This window comes from Lingula anatina, chromosome 1 (genome assembly GCF_051362555.1).
Source record: "Lingula anatina isolate TDL-2025a chromosome 1, LinAna3.0, whole genome shotgun sequence".
Lineage (NCBI taxonomy): Eukaryota > Metazoa > Brachiopoda > Lingulata > Lingulida > Lingulidae > Lingula > Lingula anatina.
The window spans coordinates 52,540,744-52,562,192 of NC_141767.1; the positions used below are offsets into that span (position 1 = coordinate 52,540,744).

At 35.6% G+C, this 21,449-nt stretch overlaps 1 protein-coding gene across 1 annotated transcript; it reads left to right on the forward strand.

The window, feature by feature from the left end:
- The first annotated feature begins 3,577 nt into the window (after window positions 1-3,577).
- Window positions 3,578-21,402, forward strand: LOC106160786 (exportin-2). The gene is made up of 27 exons (XM_013537533.2): window positions 3,578-3,645; window positions 4,437-4,528; window positions 5,171-5,316; window positions 5,441-5,542; window positions 5,719-5,864; window positions 6,086-6,176; window positions 6,546-6,653; window positions 7,064-7,156; window positions 7,399-7,566; window positions 7,864-7,993; window positions 8,222-8,287; window positions 8,620-8,729; window positions 8,878-8,970; window positions 11,859-11,943; window positions 12,114-12,175; window positions 12,362-12,498; window positions 13,022-13,125; window positions 13,307-13,404; window positions 14,100-14,250; window positions 14,639-14,838; window positions 17,495-17,592; window positions 18,531-18,616; window positions 18,817-18,898; window positions 19,148-19,294; window positions 19,536-19,633; window positions 19,959-20,089; window positions 20,326-21,402. Exons 2-27 carry the CDS (start codon window positions 4,444-4,446, stop codon window positions 20,413-20,415), a joined length of 2,907 nt encoding a protein of 968 aa, XP_013392987.1. The 5' UTR covers window positions 3,578-3,645; window positions 4,437-4,443; the 3' UTR covers window positions 20,416-21,402.
- The last annotated feature ends 47 nt before the right edge of the window (window positions 21,403-21,449 follow it).

Below are 21,449 nucleotides of genomic sequence, written 5' to 3' on the forward strand. Positions count from 1 at the left end.
TTTGCCATGAGTCACCATATACATGAACAACCGAAATAAAAGGTTGAAAAGTTGGTTCGTATACATGTCACGTCCTGGTATTCAGACATAATCCGATCGATCTTCTGTCAACATGGGGGTTTGTTAAACTGGTGTCTCCGTGCTTTAGAAATCCACTTGCAAATCTGTCGTCTCGCAAAAACGCCGGTAATAATTTGATGCTATCTAATGATTTATCTTCCACATCAGTCACGTGCAATTTAATGCGTACTTGTGTTTGTTGAAAAGAAAGCAGAATGCTCTCAGTCGCTTATAGCCCAATGAATATATATGTTTCTAAACTTTGGCATATTGAAAATCTGCAGTGAAGGTTTCTTGAAGTTGTCATAAAGACCGATAAACGAAGAAGTCCCCCAGTTCCATAACGACCTGATTGCACTTGGCTGTCGGTACATATTCCTTATGAATTCCTACAATAACCATTGTTCTAGTTTGGCACACCGTTACTCCATGCAACCCAGTCTTTGCTAAGAGCCCCTGTTGTCCGTCCGCTACCATGACTTCATAGTGTCGACCGCTAACGTTAATTCCGTCCCTATAAGCAATATCTGGGTAACGAATGCATTCCTTCAAAGTTCTCAATTCGTCTTTGCTAACAAAAAGCCCTTCGCTTCGCGCCAACTCAAATCCGTTCAGATCATATATTCCCGCTTTTGAGACATATCCTGATCCTTCTAAAATGTCCGAAATGTAAGATTTCCAGTCTTTCATGTAATCCATAACACGTTGATGTTGCTCTTTTATGGTTCTCTCTTTGTACCCTCCCGTCTTCCTTAGACCGAACGCCTGCGCGACGCAGATCATTACAGTACGTGATGCGCAACCGTGACAACAGTGTCTATATTAGCATAAACCCTAGATTAGATACACACGCCCGTAAATCGGTTGACAAACTCAGGAAGAATCGGGCGTTGTGTAAATATAATGTATGCGGTGTAGATTGTCGCTAAGAAAACATCGATTTTGTAAGCGTTTGTTATCGGCTGTTTACCATATAAAAGAGGTGTATTGACCCTGATTAAACTGTTCTGTAAGTCATGGGTTTGACCCTAAACACGTCACGTAATGATGTTAAATAAAGGATTGTAAGAAACAATTAAGCACAATGAAACACTTTATAAATATTGCGCCATGTTTCGATAAAGTTCGGTCAGGTGAACAGTAATTAATGAAAAGCCGTCGAGGGATGGCAGTATTGAATTTCTTCAGTCCTACCCGTAGACAACTAAAAGGTGACATTTAGGGCCATGCTATTTCACTACACAGTAAATCACTTGCCTATCGCTAACAATGAATATAACAGCGTTATTCAGGTTCGAACATCATGCATATACAATAGCAAAGTTGTCGCAGAAATAATGGTTATTTTTAACAATGGTATATAGCCGGACAAAAAAAGTTGATATTTGCAAAAGGAAGTTGAAAGGCCAAGAATTAGCGTTAACATATCGAATAAAAATGCTTCCTTTACAAGAAGTAGAAGATAAACTATTGAAATATTAAGTCGGGTTAAATGAAATTATCGTTAGAATAGAAAACGACACCATATATACGTCACAGAAGACTAAAAAACCAATATATTATCTTCTGTAGCGTATATATGGCTATTTAAATTTATTACATGCGTTCAAACTGTCAAATTTCATTGACATTTCTTGGACCTGCCAGAAAATATCTACAATCAAAGACTGGCCAATTTTCAAGATCATTACATAAATGTTAAACTGGGCTTACACTTAACAAAGGATTTTTATTATTTAAATGATAATCACAAAATATGGATTCATAATTGTGAATGATCACACATTAATAAGCACTAAATCCTTTTACTACATGATATTCTATTCCTATAAAAAGTATGGAATAGACATAAATGTAAACATGCACATGAAGTCTCTGTATTGTTCTACAAATAGACAAATAGCACATTCTAATTTCAAGTGTTAAAATATATAATATATATGTAGAACGAAAATAACATATTTTAACTAGAAGACAAACAATACCTTGATTGGAAGTTAATCTGTATGGCACATTTTAAAAAGATAAAATTTCAATATAAAGAGCAAAAATAACAGTTTCTAATTACAAACATTACACCTTTTCAAACATACAGAAATGGCACTGATAAACAATGAATACACCAATACATTGTCTGAAAAGGTTCATGAGCAGTCACAGTGTAAAAATCCATGGTAAAATGATTTTTGTTGCCACTGCCTTAACTTTCTAATGACCCTGATAACAGTAAGCAGCAACTCGTGTTGCGGGACATGATAGGTTTTTGTGCAAACTGTCATATAATATGTAACAATTAGTTAAACAATGCTTATAAACTCCTTTTGATTACAGCTCACTTTAATTTCAATATTTGACAGTATAGAATTTTGCTGATATAGCCAATGAGGTAAAACAAATGGCATCCAGCACAAAAAATTGATTTCACAAGTAAAATTGTTTTGTAATTTTAGTAACACAAAAGCACTCACATTATTCTTTTTCAGATTTGAGCAATAAGAAATATTGTCAGTATGTATGAAAATAAAATATTAAATCTAACAAGCATACAAAATTTTTCTTTGGCGACAAAAAATAAAAATACAAATATATATTTTTAGCACTCATTATTGTATTTTAAATATATAATGTCACTGTATACTGTCATGGCTCACATGTCCTGGTAGGAGAGTTTGTAATTATGTATATTTTACTGTTAATTTTTTCTTTAAATCGTCTCACCGAAAAATTTGCTCATAGAGCAAGTGCATTAAGGTGGATGTGTTATCTACCACCTTACTGTCTTTGGTGATAAGACTAATCCCAAGGTTTTACATGGCTGTGGAATTGGTATCTGACTGCTGCCGGGGAGGTCCATTATATAATATCATATCCCTGCCTCTCTAAGATAGTCCCCTAGTTTCATAATGATACTTGTACATCCACCTGGGTGCATTCCCTCATCATATACACCTATAGCAACACACTGCTTGCATTTACTTATTGCACAACCAGTGCTTCCCTTCTTCCCGAGAATCAAGTCTTTGTCCACTTTTAACGTTACGTATGTAACTCCATTCAATTTTATTCCATATTTATGAAGTTGACTAGGGTCTATATATGCTCTAACAAGGGACGCAATTTCTGCTTTTGTTACTTGGAATCCCAAACTTGATGCCCACCTGTCGCCTAGCAATCCATGAACGGCAAATTTTCCAACATGACCAGTCTGAACTGTGATTTCCACGTAGTCTTGCCAGGTATTGGTTCCGCTAGCTGATGGCATTTCTGCATTTAAACTTCAAGGTTATGTACTTAAACTGATTATAATGTATAAATATGGTGTCGCTGCTATTGCACAGGATTTTTCAGGGAACACATATCCTAAAAACCATACCTTTGCGACGTTCTTGGGCAAAATCAATGCCGTCGCCAAGACGCACAGGGCGCCGCCATCTTTCATTCAATTCACCACTCGGAACTACTCGGATATCTCCGCACTCGACAACAAGTATGGAGCTTGCGGAATCAGCCGAGGATTGCCGATTGTACAGTGTTAGTGCGAGAATTCTCGTGAAAATCGAAGCGCCATTTTGAAACCTTGAACATGTGAGTAAACTGTATTTATAATTTTATGAATGTGTTTTGGCGGAAGTTTATGATTTAAAGTTTTATTTTGCATATCTCTGGAATGTTTAGCCCAAAACAAAAATATCTATTTCTTTATTTAAACTATGCAGTGATCAGTAACAGCTGGTGCTACTGAGCACTGACTGTCAAAATAACAGTTTTTGTATCAGTCTGTCGCCGGTTGACAGTGACACCCAGATAAAGTTAAGATGAACATGCTGTGATATATGGCTCGATGACTGTCGTTAATACCTATTGATATCGTGGTATTATGGTAGTTTATTCTAAGTGTCATCTGTTTAACTTACTGGAGTCATTTTAGGACATTTTATAATACTTTCTTTCCTGGGTGTGTCTAATGCCACCGATTTCTGGAGTAAGGTTAGAGAAAATCTGGGTCTGTTCACTCATTTTCAGGATAACACCTGGTTAGTGGCACTTGGAAATCCAGACACCCATCAATTCCAAATTCACCACTAACCTATTTTCAAGCACGAATAGATTTCACCTTACATGTAAATGGTTTGTGTTCTGACTCTAGCACATTCAGTAAATACAGAAACTGTGTGAGAGAGTCAGACAATTATAGATTTTTCTTGTTTTGAAAAAGTAACATACATTTAATGCATACATTTAATGGGTGGTAGAAGGCTGTATTGTTCAAATTTTTTTTTATTTGAAAGGATCCAGTTCTCCCTTCAACATACTTTGAAAAATATGTCTTTAAAATGTATATGTTTTTATGAGCACCAAATTGTAATCATTTACAGATTCATCATGGAAATCACAGATGCTAACTTGCAGACCCTGGGCAACTACCTGCTTCAGACTTTGTCCCCAGATCCTGCTGTTAGGAGACCTGGTATGAATATTGTATATAAATGTATCCAGTATATCACATCATGCTTATATTTTTTTCACGGCAACAAACTCTCTTACATTGGCTGTTAGTAAGGGCTCATTCCCATAGAAACTTATGATTTCCATAGATCAACCCAACTCCGTGGAGACTCGCCGAATGCAATCAGATTAACACACCCTCTTGTTTCCAGTGTCTTCTTATAAGATTTCACCTGCTTTTCTGTATTCTACTCGGCGCCAGGAGGTGTGTTAATCTCTTAAACTGATTGCATTCAGTGAGAGTCCCATGGAGTTGGATCTATCTATGGAGGTAGACCGATAGTTCCAATTGGAATGAACCCTAAGGCTAGGTTCACAATGAAAGTATCACACTAGGTAGATCACTCCATTGGTACTCGCACTGAATGCAGTCAGATGTATAGATTTAAAATAAAAACTCATTTAACATGATCAAAGAATGAGAACTATTTTTGTACTAACTTTTCTTGTGTGATTTTGTCACGTTATGTCTAAAACATGTTTATCTGTCTCAGTTAGTTATAAAAATAGCAAAAAATCTTGCATGATGCATTAAATTTGTATTTAATGCCAAGTTAAATTCATGTCATTTATGACCCAAGTTATGTTTTTACCTATTTTTTAGCTGAAAAGTTTCTGGAGTCTGTTGAGGGGAATCAGAATTACCCACTATTACTGTTGAACTTACTGGATAAGCCAGGGGTAGAAGCCAACATCAGAGTCAGTGCAGCTATCACCTTTAAAAATTATATCAAAAGAAACTGGAGAGTGGTGAGTTAGTGTTCTTAAGTTCTGGAATGTGTAAATGTGTGTTATAATGATGTCAAAACTCTGTTAGGAGTGAAAAGTATTGGTCGACTCTACATACATTTCTGTTTTTTTTCTGCTGCAACAGCTGGATGAGGCTCATGACAAAATCCACCCTGATGACAGAGCCACTATCAAACGGCTTATAGTGGGAGTGATGTTGAACAGTCCAGAACAAATACAAAATCAAGTGAGTTACATGTAATAAATGAATAACAAGTTCAGAGTATTTTGCACTTGGATAAGATATTACTAGGCTTTTAGACCATTAATATATATATATATGGATTTTACTTTCTTGGTTAGTAGAGCACTAAACTGGTCGCAATGGACAGGTGGTTATATGTCACTCTGTTGTTATTGCAGCTAAGTGATGCTATAAGTATCATAGGAAGAGAGGACTTTCCTGACAAGTGGCCAGATTTGCTGGTGGAGATGGTGGGGAAATTTCAGAGTGGAGATTTTCACATTATTAATGGAGTTTTGAGAACAGCCCATTCAATTTTTAAAAGGTGATTGTTATAAAATTCAAACATTTGCCAAAGTACATATTCATGTGGTGTATTTTTCACTTATTTTAAAAGTGACATTGTTCTGAATTTTGTAAATGTTAATGGGGTTTGTTTCTTAGCCTGATAATGATAATGCCTTAAGCTTGTAGCATACAGTTTAAAAAGGATTGGATTCAAATCTAAAAGATTTTTGTAAAAACATTGTTTATTGTACTGCATAGATATCGTCATGAATTCAAGTCGCAGGAGCTTTGGACAGAAATAAAATTTGTATTGGACAACTTTGCTGCACCTTTCACAGAACTTTTCAAGGTAAATTTTGATAAAATACATTTTTGATAAGTGTCAGAAATTTAGTTCATGGCAGTTGTTTGAACTACCTAGAAGTAACACCAGCCAACCAGCAGCATCATATAGTAAAACATACTTGATATTTTCATAGAGTTCAATTTCACGGTGGCAAAATTTTAAAACTTTATACATGGAGGATTTGTGCATGGAGGCAGAAGTGTTTTTAATGATACTCTAAAGTGGAATATAATATGAAGTTTCATAGAAAGCCTTGGTTGAACTTCACATTTCGTTAAATGAGTGGATCTTTCTCACGTTATAAAATTGGAAATCAATTATAGTTCATTTCATCGTCATCTCCCTTTTTTGAATTACAATGTGTCTTTCCAGGCTACCATGGAGCTGGCCACCAAGCACGCTAGTGACCCCAAGGCCCTGAAGGTGATCTTCAGCTCTCTGGTTCTCATCTGCAAGATTTTCTACAGCTTAAATTTTCAGGTGAGATGGATAGCAATGTTGTTTTTACCTTATTTATCATAGGATGCATACATTTGTCAAGTATGCTTTTTTCTGTGCTGTAATTGAAAATGGACCGTAGTCATGCAGTATATGACTTTTTACATGAGATTCAGGGATATTAATGGCACGTGTGGGCATTATTTTTTTTACCGCTACCCATATTTGTGTTGGACACATAAATCATAAAATCTTTTTAAAAACTGTAGGCTACACTTGGCTGCAAGGGTCAGTCAAAGAACTTGTCAGGATAGAAATGTACATATGCTACTTGGCTAGTGCTTTATCTGCATTCTGATTGAAAGCATTTTGGACAGCCTAAATATGTTAAATAAAAACAGAAAATAAAATTTAAAACATTTTCATCCATTATTGAAAATATTATTTTGCAGGACTTGCCGGAGTATTTTGAGGACAACATGGAAATCTGGATGAACAACTTTCTGACTCTCCTACAAGTAGATAACAAGTTACTACAAACTCAGGTATAACTTTTCTTGATCTAAAATCACTTAGGTAAGAAATACCATGGTGTTACATGTAGTTGCGTTGCTTTATTCACTGTATTTGATATTTTGTATTATTGAGATAGAACAGTTGAAACAAATAAGAATTGAGATCAGTTCTGTGTTAGAAATGGGATTTGGAAACTACTTGAAAGATTCTAATTCAGTAAGATCACATCATTAGAGAAATACTTAATCAAGAAAAACAATTATTTGCTAAGGATGAAGAAGAAGCTGGCTTGCTGGAACATGTCAAATCCCAGATCTGTGATAATGTGGCACTGTATGCTCAGAAGTATGATGAAGAATTCTGTAACCACTTACCTAAGTTTGTGGACACCATATGGCATTTGCTGGTAACCACTGGACAAGAGGTTAAATACGATTTGGTAAGACAAGCCAAAAAATGATTAAAGAAAGAAATTGTTTTTCTTTATTTCACATAACATGTCTTAACTGTCAGATTATTTTCTGTATAGAAAAATTTAAGTTCAATTCATACGTGAAATTTTCAATCATGCAACTGGTTGTGTACCTTAATATCATTATGGTGCATTTAAACATGGTTAATTTCTTATTTATCAATTTGCTGTTTGATAAACTTAATTTCCTTGTCCAATATGAATGCATAGATACCTGTCTTATTTTCAAGAATTTCATCAAGAATTTCATCAATTACTCTTTAGCTGGTCAGTAATGCTATCCAGTTTTTGGCATCTGTGGCTGAGCGACCAGGCTACAAAAGTTTATTTCAAGCCACCGAGACTCTCCATAGCATCTGTGAAAAGGTGATTGTGCCAAACATGCAGTTTAGAGGTAAGGTGTTTTTACAAATACATTGTGTTTTCATTTATTTGCAGTTTAGAAAATAAGGAGAAAGTGTGTGGAATCAAGAATATAAATGAATAGTATCATAGATATGTGTCTTTAATTGGAATTGTTTTCTGGCAATGCCTGAGTGCTGAATTGTGGTTCAGGTCTTAAGAAGCTGTATAGTTATTGGATTTTTACTTAACATATAAGGATGACATGTCTTCCTTGCAGCGGCTGATGAAGAGACCTTTGAGGACAATCCTGAAGAATACATAAGGAGAGACATAGAGGGTTCAGGTGTGTGTGTGTGTGTGTGTGTGTGTGTGGGGGGGGGGGGGGGAGATACCATAGCAGTTTTGTAAGTGAGTGTGAGCCGAGTTTTCAGCACTGTGACATCTTAAGGGTGGCTGTGTTTGTTGGTAACATGATAGTGTAAAAAGGTTGGCAAAGCTATTGCAGTACTTAAATTTGGCACTTTGATACCAGATGCAGTTTTAACAATTGCCTTGTGGTGTGATTAAAGATTTTGTTCAGACAGCGAAATGACAGTGTGAAATATGAGAAAACATGCATGCATAAAATTACTGTCAGCCTTGGTATGCAAAATATTTTTAAAAAACGTCTTTCAGATATTGATACAAGGAGAAGAGCTGCATGTGACCTCGTTAAGGCTTTGAGTAAAAATTTTGAAGGCCCAGTTATTCAGAACTTCTCACAATATGTACAGGCCATGTTATTGGTAAGTGAAATAATCGTGCAAGTTATCAGTGCAGTAGGCAAATAAATCACAAAGTGCTCTGTATTTTTTTTTTCATGAAATTCAAAGTACGGTTTTTGAATAGATATTAATGAGTTCCGCCTAATTCTATATTTTCTTTTGTAATCAGGAATATGCTAAAAATCCAGCTACCAATTGGAAGAATAAAGATGTTGCGATTTACCTAGTGACCTCACTAGCTGCCAAGGCACAGACACAAAAAGTATGTATTGCACTACCATTTTTGTACCACCAGCGTTAGCGCTGGCGGTACACATGGTTTCGGTCCCGTCCGGATCGTTCCGCCGGCTCCGCCGGCTCCGTTGGCTCTGCCGGCTCCGCCGGACGGCTACCGTTACCGCTTCTCCTCCTAGACGGTGAGGGCCCCCGTACCCATCTCATGGATTTAAGTCACCTATAATCTCAACTCGTTCCACGTAAAATTTGGGCTTTGTCGGTATTGGGGTCTGGGTGTGGCACTCATTGCAATGCACCCTTGTCTAAAAATAGCAAAATTAAATGCTAATTATCTACCCTACGGAAGGAGTTATGGGAAAAATTTCTATAGACGGCTTTCCAAAAGTCATATGTGTAGATTTCAAATATACCCTTGGATTTGACCTTTGACCTCTACTTCAAGGTCAAATGGGCCAAAATTTTCAAAAAAATGAAATTTTTTACGAAAAAAATTTTTTTTGCCCTGTTATTCAGACACCACACAGACTTAACCAATAATATTATTGGAAAGTGTTACCCTTCAGGTCATCTTTCATCTCCATGAATTTGGGGTCAATCGGTGCATTTTCACGGGAGTAGCGGCCATAAGATACCGAAACTGAAAACTGTCTCTAATTCGGGAACCGTTAATGCTAGAGACCCATTCTTTTTTGCATTTTGTAGAGCATGTAAAGCCCAACACTGGAGGTGGTCTCCGTTTTTTTGTATTCCATACGGTTTTCGAGTTACGCTGTATCAAAAAGTACATATTGGTGGTAAAAGCAAAATGTGCAGTACGGTAATAGATAATAAATTTTGAACTCTGGAAAAATAAAACATAAGGCTTGGCAAAGCAGACAACTTGTGTTCAAAAATGATATTATTTCATCAAATTTGAACTTCTGAAACTTCAGAGCACTTCCTATTTCAAGAAATTTGACCAAAATGACATTTTCTTTATTTTAATTAATTTTTTCTGTACGAAATTTAAGGCACATTATGGTAACTCCAAAATTATAACATCTAGTCCCTTATATCTCCAAAACTGGCAGAGATAGGTCCATAGTTACTATTGAAGTTGAATAGGAAGTCATATACTGGCAATCTTACTATGACCTTGAAATTGACCTTTGACCTACTTTTCACCATGAACTGAACTTTGCAAATTTTTCTTCCCTTTTATCTCCAAAACTGGCAGAGATAGGTCCATAGTTACTATTGAACTTGAATAGGAAGTCATATACTGGCAATCTAAATGTGACCTTTAAATTGACCTTTGACCTACTTTTCACCATGAACTGAACTTTGCAAATTTTTCTTCCCTTTTATCTCCAAAACTGGCAGAGATAGGTCCATAGTTACTATTGAAGTTGAATAGAAAGTCATATACTGGCAATCTAAATGTGACCTTAAAATTGACCTTTGACCTACTTTACACCATGAACTGAATTTTGCAAATTTTGTTTTCCTTTTATCTCCAAAACTGGCTGAGATAGGTCCGTAGTTACTATTGAACTTGAATAGGAAGTCATATACTGGCAATCTAAATGTGACCTTAAAATTGACCTTTGACCTACTTTTCACCATGAACTGAACTTTGCAAACTTTTCTTCCCTTTTATCTCCAAAACTGGCAGAGATAGGTCCATAGTTACTATTGAACTTGAAAAGGAAGTCATATACTGGCAATCTAAATGTGACCTTAAAATTGACCTTTGACCTACTTTACACCATGAACTGAATTTTGCAAATTTTGCTTCCCTTTTATCTCCAAAACTGGCTGAGATAGGTCCATAGTTACTATTGAACTTGAAAAGGAAGTCATATACTGGCAATCTAAATGTGACCTTAAAATGACCTTTGACCTACTTTTCACCATGAACTGAATTTTGCAAATTTTGCTTTCCTTTTATCTCCAAAACTGGCTGAGATAGGTCCGTAGTTACTATTGAACTTGAATAGGAAGTCATATACTGGCATTATAAATGTGACATTAAAATTGACCTTTGTCCTACTTTTCACCATAAACTGAACTTTGCAAATTTTGCTTCCCTTTTATCTCCAAAACTGGCAGAGATAGGTCCATAGTTACTATTGAACTTGAATAGAAAGTCATATATTGGCAATCTAAATGTGACCTTGAAATTGACCTTTGACCTACTTTTCACCATGAACTGAATTTTGCAAAATTTGCTTCCCTTTTATCTCCAAAACTGGCTGAGATAGGTCCATAGTTACTATAAAAGTTGAATAGGAAGTCCTATACTGGCAATCTAAGTGTGACCTTGAAATTGACCTTTGACCTACTTGTTATCATGAACTGAACTCTGCTAATTTCTTTCTCTTTTAACTTCAAACTTGACAGAGATAGGTCCATAGTTACTCTTGAACTTGAATAGGAAGTCATATACTGGCAATTTACTGTGACCTTGAAATTGACCCTTGACCTACCTTACGAAGAACTTAAATTTGATTGTACCCTATATTTTTTTGCAATAGTTTAAAAATTCTTGTTGATTGCATTTTACAGCTTGTCAAGCACAAAACTGGTGGCTGTGTCCCTTATTTTGTGTATGTGGGGGTCTATACGAATGCGCTTGCTCCAGCTGGTGGTACAATATTTGGAGGCGGTATCGCCTCTCTGATCCTCTAGTTCAAACACTTTTCGGGGCTTGTTCCTCTTTTTTTTCTATTCAACTTGTAGGCAGTCTCCCCTTTTAACTAAAAATGTGCAGCTATGTTTCCTGAGAGAGAGAGAGAGAGAGAGAGAGAGAGAGAGATGTTGGTTGTGCTTTATAGAGATACAGATTGTTATGAATAATTTTGAGAAATAGATATTGATGTTGGTCTACAGATTCATTCAGGAATTTCATGGTGATTTTACTGTTTCTTCCAGCATGGAATAACTCAGACCAGTGAACTAGTCAATGTCAATGATTTCTTCAATGCCCATGTTGTACCGGACCTCCAGTCTCCAAATGGTAAGTTTTATCATCAGTTGTATGTCAGTTAATATGGACTTGGCTTTTGAAATATTGTTTTTTCTTGTATATCATGAGGGGGGTTGGGGGCATATTTATTAACGGTCATATCACTGAATATTTATTAATCACAAAGCATAGCTCTTTAATTTAAAACTGTTCTGTTTTAGTGAATGAATTTCCAGTTTTGAAAGCTGATGCTATCAAATATGTGATGACTTTCCGTAATCAGGTGAGTGTTAAGAAGATGTAGGTGTGAAATACAAACTCAGAGTTTGAAGAAAATTTTGATTTGTGGAAAAAAAAATTCAACGAAGCAGAAACATTTTGAATATTTTTTGTACCTTTTTTTAGTATCTATAGTTTTGAAAGGATATGATGTAGGCAGTCCCTGTAATTATTCCCTTGTTTTACCAAGCTCCCTGTAGACAGCATCATAGCCTGTGTTCCTCTGCTAGTGAACCACTTACTGGATAACAGTCAGGTCTGCCACACCTATGCTGCACTGGCCCTGGAGAGGATCTTCACAGTCAGACATCCACAGGGTGGTGCCGCGTAAGTAATTTCCTTGAATCATCTGTTTGGCTTACACATCGTATGGTCTGGTTTCATTCCTAAGGAACATCTTTTGGTACAACAATACTTTTGGTCATTTTTGCTTCATCACACTCTTGAAACCCCTCAAAATGAAAAAGGTGCACAATTTGTTTTCTAAGTAACAATATTTCAGTGACTGGTATCATTCAATATTGTTCATTATTTTAATTTTTGAACATTAATTGCAAATTTCATTTAGTAGTTGGATCTTCGAATAACTGTGCCTTTCTTCGACCAGCTTTGATCTATAATTTTTGTATTTGACAGATTGGTAGACATTAAGAAATTTGAGCAAGGAAACAAATAAATAAATAAATAAAGAAAGAAAGAAAGAAAGAAAGAAAGAAAGAAATAGACATATCTATTTAGAGAAAGGAATGTGTTAAGGTTTTAATAGGCATCACGTAGTTGAATGTCTTTACATGAACTTCACTTAGCCTCTAGGTTTCGGAAAGTTTCACTGTAAATTTTTTTCTTGCAGAATCACAAAATCAAAGATGGAAGGCCATGTGGAAGTTTTACTGGTAAATTTGTTTAAGGCTTTGGAACATGAAGGGTCCTCAGAGAATGAGTATGTGATGAAAGGTGAGGTCATTTTACGTGGCATATTTTGGTTTCTATCATGTTAGCCTGTGAGTATAATGTTTTTTGTTTGTCTATTGTTTTAACAAGTATTTGGTATTTGGTGGTCTTTGATAGTTAGAAGTTTTAATATAAATGGGATAAAAGAAATATTTAAGATCTTGAACATTGGATTATATTTAAGCCATCATGAGAAGTTTCTCCATGCTACAAGATGGTATTCTGCCATATGTTGGAACATTAATTGGCAAGTTGACAGAAAAACTGATAGCAGTAAGCAAGGTAAGTCTGTTTTGGTATCATGATGATAAACAAACCTCAGGCCAAGGAAGTAAAATATATGAAGTTGACCTATGTACAACTCTGATAAAGTTCTTTTTAAATGCATATGTGTAGGGGGTTTAAAAGATCATTGGTTTTCTTGTGATGCCGTCAGTTCACACCAGTCTTGTTTATTATTTTGAGAATAAATGTGTAGTTCTCTGCCAAATTTATCACTGCCATCAGTTTGTGGTTAGATGCACTTTTGTTATTTTGGATATTCCATCTGTAATTGGCTTCAGAGAGGGGTACACCCATGCCTTTGTCATAGCTGATTGATTGTTGAAATGCTGCGATTCATTATTTATTTTATCCTATGGTTATTTTGCCTTACTTGAATAAGCTTCTGGTTCTTGATTTAATAAGTATTAATCCTTTCTTTAAATTGTTAGTCTAATGAAAATATCAGGAGCTTTAAAAATGTGTTCTTCCTGTCCAGCACAGTGCAGTTAATTAAAAGGAGTAAAAAACATTAAAAAATATATTTATATATTTCTGTAAGATGAAACTTTGAATTTCAGTTTTGTAGTAGGATTCAGGATTTTTTTGTTTCTATTTGCCTTTTACGTTTTAAGGGAAAAGAAATTTTGAAATATTAATCACTTACATAATAATTGAAAAGAATTCATAGTTGAATGAATATGAATATTTTTCAGAATCCCAGTAAACCGCACTTCAACCACTATCTGTTTGAAAGTATCTGTATAGCCATCAGATCCACCTGTAAAGCAGACCTCCAGGCTGTCACCAGCTTTGAGAGTGGATTGTTTCCTCCTTTTCAAGCAATTCTACAACAAGATGTGCAAGGTAGGTGGGACCTTGTGTTAGAGACTGAGTTTTTTTTTCACCTGATCATGGACATGAGAAATTTTTGTTTCTTTTCAGTTCAAAAATGGGTTTTAAGTCAAAATATTTAGAAAATAATCTATTCTCTCTCTGCAACAGAATTTTTAAAATAAGTAGATTATACTTATAAAACAAAATTGCAATTTTTTAAATAACTTTTTGAATTTTGCATATTGACATGAAAATCTCTGCTATCTACAGAGAGAGGTTCAAGCTGAATGTAAAATCAGTACTGTGTGACCAAAAACACCAGTTAGATATCATCAAATACATGCTCATAAGGTCAGTGGGGTTGTGTGACCCACCAGTGATTATTGAAAACTAACTGTCTTCTATTTGTTTGTTCTAGAGTTCATACCATATGTGTTCCAAATTTTATCTCTGTTACTGGAGATGCACGTAGATAGTATTCCTGAGTCTTACATGGCCCTGTTCCCCCACCTCCTGACACCTGTACTGTGGGAGAGACCAGGCAACATACCTCCTCTTGTCAGACTACTGCAGGCCTATATAGAGAAAGGATCAAGGTCTATTGGAGCTGAAAAAGTAGTGAGTGCTGTTAAATGATAGCTATTGTTGACCTTGATAAAATGTAGCTGTTTTTTTTTTTTTTTTTTTTTTTTTTTTTTTTCAGTAGCATAGCAGCAGTCAATAAGGATTATTGTACCACCAGCGTAGGCGCTGGCGGTACACATGGTTTTAGTCCCAACCCGTATGTTCCGCCGGCTCCTGCGGCTCCTGCGGCTCCGCCGGCTCCTGCGGCTCCGCCGCCAAGTCACCGTTACCGCTTCTCCTCCTAGACGGTAAGGGCCTCCATACCCATCTCTTGGATTTAGGTCACCTATAATCTCAACTCGTTCCACGTAAAATTTGGGCTTTGTCGGTATTGGGGTCTAGGTGTGGCACTCATTGCAATGCACCCTTGTCCAAAAATGGCAAAATTAAATGCTAATTATCTCCCCTACGGAAGGAATTATGGGAAAAATTTCTACAGACAGCTTTCCAAAAGTCATATGTGTAGATTTCATATATGCCCTTGGATTTGACCTTTGACCTTTATTTCAAGGTCAAAAAGGCCAAAATTTTCAAAAAAACAAAATTTTTGCCGAAAAAAAAATTATTTGCGGCCTTATTCAGATACCACACAGACTTAACTAATAATATTAATGGAAATTGTTACCCTTCGGGTCATCTTTCATCTCTGTGAATTTGGGGTCAATCGGTGCATTTTCACGGGAGTAGCGGCCATAAGATATCGAAACTTAAAACTGTCTCTAATTTGGGAACCGTTAATTCTAGACACCCATTCTTTTTTGCATTTTGTAGAGCATGTAAAGCCCAACACTGGAGGTGGTCTCCGTTTTTTTGTATTCCATACCGTTTTCGAGTTACGCTGTATCAAAAAGTACATATTGGTGGTGAAAGCAAAATGTGCAGTACGGTAATGGATAATAAATTTTGAACTCCGGAAAAATAAAACATAAGGCTTGGCAAAGCAGACAACTTGTGGTCAAAAATGACATTATTTCATCAAATTTGAACATCTGGAACTTCAGAGCACCTCCTATTTCAAGAATTTTGACCAAAATGACCTTTTCTTTATTTTAATTAATTTTTTCTGTAGGAAATTTGTGGCACATTATGGTAACTCCAAAATTAAAACATTTAGTCCCTTATATCTCCAAAACTGGCAGAGATAGGTCCATAGTTACTATTGAAGTTGAATAGGAAGTCATATACTGGCAATCTAAATGTGACCTTAAAATTGACCTTTGACCTACTTTTCACCATGAACTGAACTTTGCAAATTTTGCTTCCCTTTTATCTCCAAAACTGGCAGAGATAGGTCCATAGTTTCTATTGAACTTGAATAGGAAGTCATATACTGGCAATCTAAATGTGACCTTAAAATTGACCTTTGACCTACTTTTCACCATGAACTGAACTTTGCAAATTTTGCTTCCCTTTTATCTCCAAAACTGGCAGAGATAGGTCCATAGTTACTATTGAAGTTGAATAGGAAGTCATATACTGGCAATCTAAATGTGACCTTAAAATTGACCTTTGACCTACTTTTCACCATGAACTGAACTTTGCAAATTTTGCTTCCCTTTTATCTCCAAAACTGGCAGAGATAGGTCCATGGTCTCTATTGAACTTGAATAGGAAGTCATATACTGGCAATCTACATGTGACCTTAAAATTGACCTTTGACCTACTTTTCACCATGAATTGAACTTTGCAATTTTGCTTCCCTTTTATCTCCAAAACTGGCAGAGATAGGTCCATAGTTACTATTGAAGTTGAATAGGAAGTCATATACTGGCAATCTAAATGTGACCTTAAAATTGACCTTTGACCTACTTTTCACCATGAACTGAACTTTGCAAATTTTGCTTCCCTTTTATCTCCAAAACTGGCAGAGATAGGTCCATGGTCTCTATTGAAGTTGAATAGGAAGTCATATACTGGCAATCTAAAAGTGACCTTAAAATTGACCTTTGACCTACTTTTCACCATGAACTGAACTTTGCATATTTTGCTTCTCCTTTATCTCCAAAACTGGCAGAGATAGGTCCATAGGTCCATAGTTGCTATTGAACGTGAATAGGAAGTCATATACTGGCAATCTAAGTGTGACCTTGAAATTGACCTTTGACCTACTTATTATCATGAACTGAACTCTGCTAATTTCTTTTTCTTTTAACTCCAAACCTGGCAGAGATAGGCCCATAGTTACAATTGAAGTTGAATAGGAAGTCATATACTGGCAATTTACTGTGACCTTGGAATTGACCTTTGACCTACCTTATGATGAACTTAACTTTGATTGTACCATTTTTAGTTATATATATATTTTTTTCATATTTTGAAAATTCTTGTTGACTGAATTTTTACAGCTTGGCAAGCACAAGACTGGTGGCTGTGTTCCTTATTTTGTATATGTGGGGGTCTATACGAATGCGCTTGCTCCAGCTGGTGGTACAATATTCGGAGGCGGTATCGCCTCTCTGATCCTCTAGTTTTGAGATTGGATAACAAACTTTGATTTTTAATTCCCTGATATCAAATAAGAAAAGATGTCAAAATTTTTTTTAAGACAGATGAAGCTGAAGTTTTACTTTGCTAGTAAAACAATGTGTTAAAGACCAAGTAGTTAACTGTTGCAGTTTAAAAAAGTGGAAATGGTCTTTCTTTATTTCAGAATGGCCTCTTGGGCATATTTCAGAAGTTGATTGCTTCAAAATCTAATGACCATGAAGGTTTTTATTTGATCAACAGTATTATTCAACATATACCAGCGTAAGTCATTTGGCAATAAACTCTTAATTCAGTAATTACTTAATACCATAAGCTTGACTGTGTATTGTATAAGAAACTTTTTTTTCTGTTGGAATTAAAGATGTAATAATAAATTATTTGATCAATGTTTTGTCTTTATAATGATAAAATCATTTTTTATATATTCAAGTGCCTGTACATATTCTGACTGGTCTGTTTGTCCATGTCGTCACTGTTGCTATCCGACACATGATGTTTGCCCCATAACTGCCAAACCATATTTTTTGTTTTACTTTCAATTTATTGGTTTTGTTTGGCAAAGAGGCAGATTGCTTTCGAAAATCAGCATGATTGTTTTACATTTACTGCAATTACTGTTCGACACATGATGTTTGACCCATAACTGCCAAACCGTATTTTTGTTTTACTTTCAATTTAGTGGTTTTGTTTGGCAAAGAGGCAGATAGCTTTCCGAAATCGGCATGATTGTTTTACATTTACGGCAATTACCCCCCTCCCCCTTTTTTTTCACATAGCATTTTCAGCGGCTTTTATATCCCATGGAACTCAACTGAATCACTTGCTAGTTTTTCAATGTCCATTTTACCTGTAGTAAATAATGTAAGAGGGTAAGAATGCTGTTTTAAAGCATTTTGTAACTTAGCATCACAATTTGCCAAAACATTATTTGGTGCACTTTTTTCTGCGTAATGTCTGACATTTGTCAGTATGTTTCAATTGCTGGATGTAAATGCAATTTTCAGTTCTTTGCTCAACATACTGGGCACGTGTTTGATGTTGAATTTGAAGGAGATCTTGTTTTTTTTAAAGTGTTTGATGTTGTGAAAGTGCTGTTTTTGTGTATTATTTCCAATTAAAACCATTTTGTATGCCCGTTTAAAGGTTTTATCTTTTTATAATTAGTGTGTTGCAAAATACATTGTTCTTTTTATTTTCAGTGATGTGTTATCTCAGTACATGAAACAGGTCTTTGTGTTATTGTTCCAAAGGTTACAAAGTTCTAAAACAACTAAATATGTCAAAAGTAAGTTCCAGAGAAAATTATAAAATATTATATCTCTCAAAAGTGGTTTAAGCACCAGTCAGGGTTGTACGTAATTTTATACTTTCATTTACATTAAAGAAAGTACATTTAAAAGCATTGGCAGTAGACTTTACACAGTTCATGTATTATCAGCATCATCTTCTGGTTGGTAAAATATAATATTACACATTGTATTTTAGGTTTATTGGTGTTTTTCTGCTTGTATGCCATTCAGTTCACTGCTAACACTTTGATCGAGATGGTGGATGGAATTCAACCCAAGTAGGTATAAAGTAGTGCAAAGCTCTGATGTTTTATATGTTTCTATATTTTTGTCACTTTTTATGTTATATATTACAGGGATTATATTTACAGCATTGGATTACATTACTGAAACTGAACTTACACGTACTTTCAAGTACAGGAATCACTTAGAATGATAGCAGTGATTTGTGCACTGCCATTGAGTTTTTGACTTGGTCAATGCAAGTGTTGGTGTAATTGTTCTAAAAATAAGTGTTTACTCTTCAGAATGTTTGGAATGGTAGTAGAACGACTGTTTGTCCTGGATGTGCAGAAGGTGTCTGGTTCTATTGAGAGAAAGATCTGTGCTGTGGGGATCACAAAAATGCTCACAGAGGCTCCCGCCATGATAGAAGGAGAATATTCAAGGTTTTGGTGAGTAACTTGCCCTATAGAATAATTTGCACTAGTGGAGCTGATTGAATCTGTGCATGGTCATTAATTTTTTGGAGATTAACAACAGGTGGTTTCTGTGATTTTGGGAAATGTGATTTGATATTTTTTATGTTGCAATTTGATTACATACAAAAAATCGAAATATGCAAGATATATTTTAAATGTTGTTTTGGGGTGAAAGAAAGTAGTAGTATACCATTGACCTTCATTTCTTTTTCAGGGCTCCTTTGCTGCAAGCCTTGATAGGATTGTTTGAACTCCCTGAAGATGATACAATTCCAGAGGATGAACATTTCATTGAAATAGAGGAAACACCAGGTATGATGTTGTGGAAGCTCATCTGTATTCACTTCAGTTCAAATGTAAACTCTAGTCCTTGTGTAAATATTACTAAGCATGGATTTCAGAGTGACTCAGATGCAGTCTTAAAGGTAAGTGAAAGGACGAATTTGAAATCTATAAAGTTGGCTTGTGGAAAAAAAGAGCTTATGGAAAAACTACAACTTGTTTTGGGAATTCTTACACAGTGTATTTTATAGCAGCATTGTTGAAGAGTACAAAATATGCTAAGATGTTATAATTAAATCCTTTAATTAAATTTAATTAAAATGAGTAGTAATAATTTGTGTCCTTTTGTGTCCAGGTTATCAGACTGCATACTCACAGCTGATGTTTGCTGGCAAGAAGGAGAATGACCCTGTGGCTGCTGTACCTGATGCTAAGATTCACCTAGCACAAAGTCTATATAAACTGTCGGCAGGACACCCGGGAAGGGTAAGTGTGTGTGTGCATGGGTATGTGGGGGGTATTGCACATAGTTTGTAGAAGCCATCTGCTAAAGGTAAAAGCAGATAAAGATGAACTGTAGTAGGTGAATTGAATTTGTTGGCTCGAAATAATTCATTCCATAAACAAACATGTAGGTTAGCATATAAATTGCTGTTTATTTGTTTTATGACTTTTTTGTTCTGTAAAAATGGAGCTTGTTATCTTGCCCTCTACTGTTTCAGCTATTGCCTATGATCAGCACAGGCCTTCAAGCAGATGCATCCACCTTCTTACAACAATACCTGCAAGCTGCTGGAGTGACATTAGTCTGAGTACTGGAAGTAAACTGGCTGGATCAGACAGCACTATTACTGATCTCTTACCCTTGACAGTAGAAAAAAGACAGCAAAGAGCAAAACATATTGCAATGATCCCACTCCATGTGTGATACGTTGGCCTGTAAATTTGACTCTCATGGCACTGTAGAACATGATATTGAAAAACTGGACTTTGTGTGGTGCTCCTGTTTTAAGAACAGTTAATTTTTGGTGACAGTTCCCTTTGTTGCTGGGTGAAGATTACTGTTGAGAATGAAGACAAAACATATTGTACAATTGCCAATAAATGTGGATGGGAGGGGGGTGGGTAGGTGATGCTTGTAAATCATGGAAGTACATATTTTCACTTCAACATAGAAGTAGGTGGTTAGGAGGGCAGGGAACAGGTCATGTCAAAAAATGCACGTCTCTCAGCTGTGTAAGTTATTTGATAAATGCGACTTATACTTGTTCATTATTACCTGCTTCATAGCTCTTGAAATTATTCTTTTATCCTATCAAGACAAATGATTTTATCCAAGGAGTAAAGTGGAACATCTCCTTTGGGATAGGAAATGAAACAAATTAAGTTTAATGCTTAAGTATGTATAAAACTTGTACTGAAGGGTGAATATGGAACTTTGTAGACATTAAGAATTGATTAATAAGATAATGCTTAGAATTGCACTATTGATGGGCTGAGCCAAAGGCTTACCTAACATGTAAAGGATAGTTCAAATGTTACTACTTGTAAGCTCACAGAATTGGAAGAATGTGATCAGACTCAACAACTGTGCATTTTGAAAAAAAGTTAACAGAAACTTGTATATTTTTGGTACCTTATCATTTACAGCATATGCCATAATAAAATTCTTCCAGTTTTGTTGCATGTAATGCATATTGTAATCAAATTTGCACACTGCATATTGTGAATATATTGCAAGATATTTACAATGTAAAGAGCCCAGAGATGTGGTGTGAAATAAATTTGATCTGTTTCTACACGTGACTGATCTTTGGTTTTTGACAGCCATTTGCTAACCAGGATA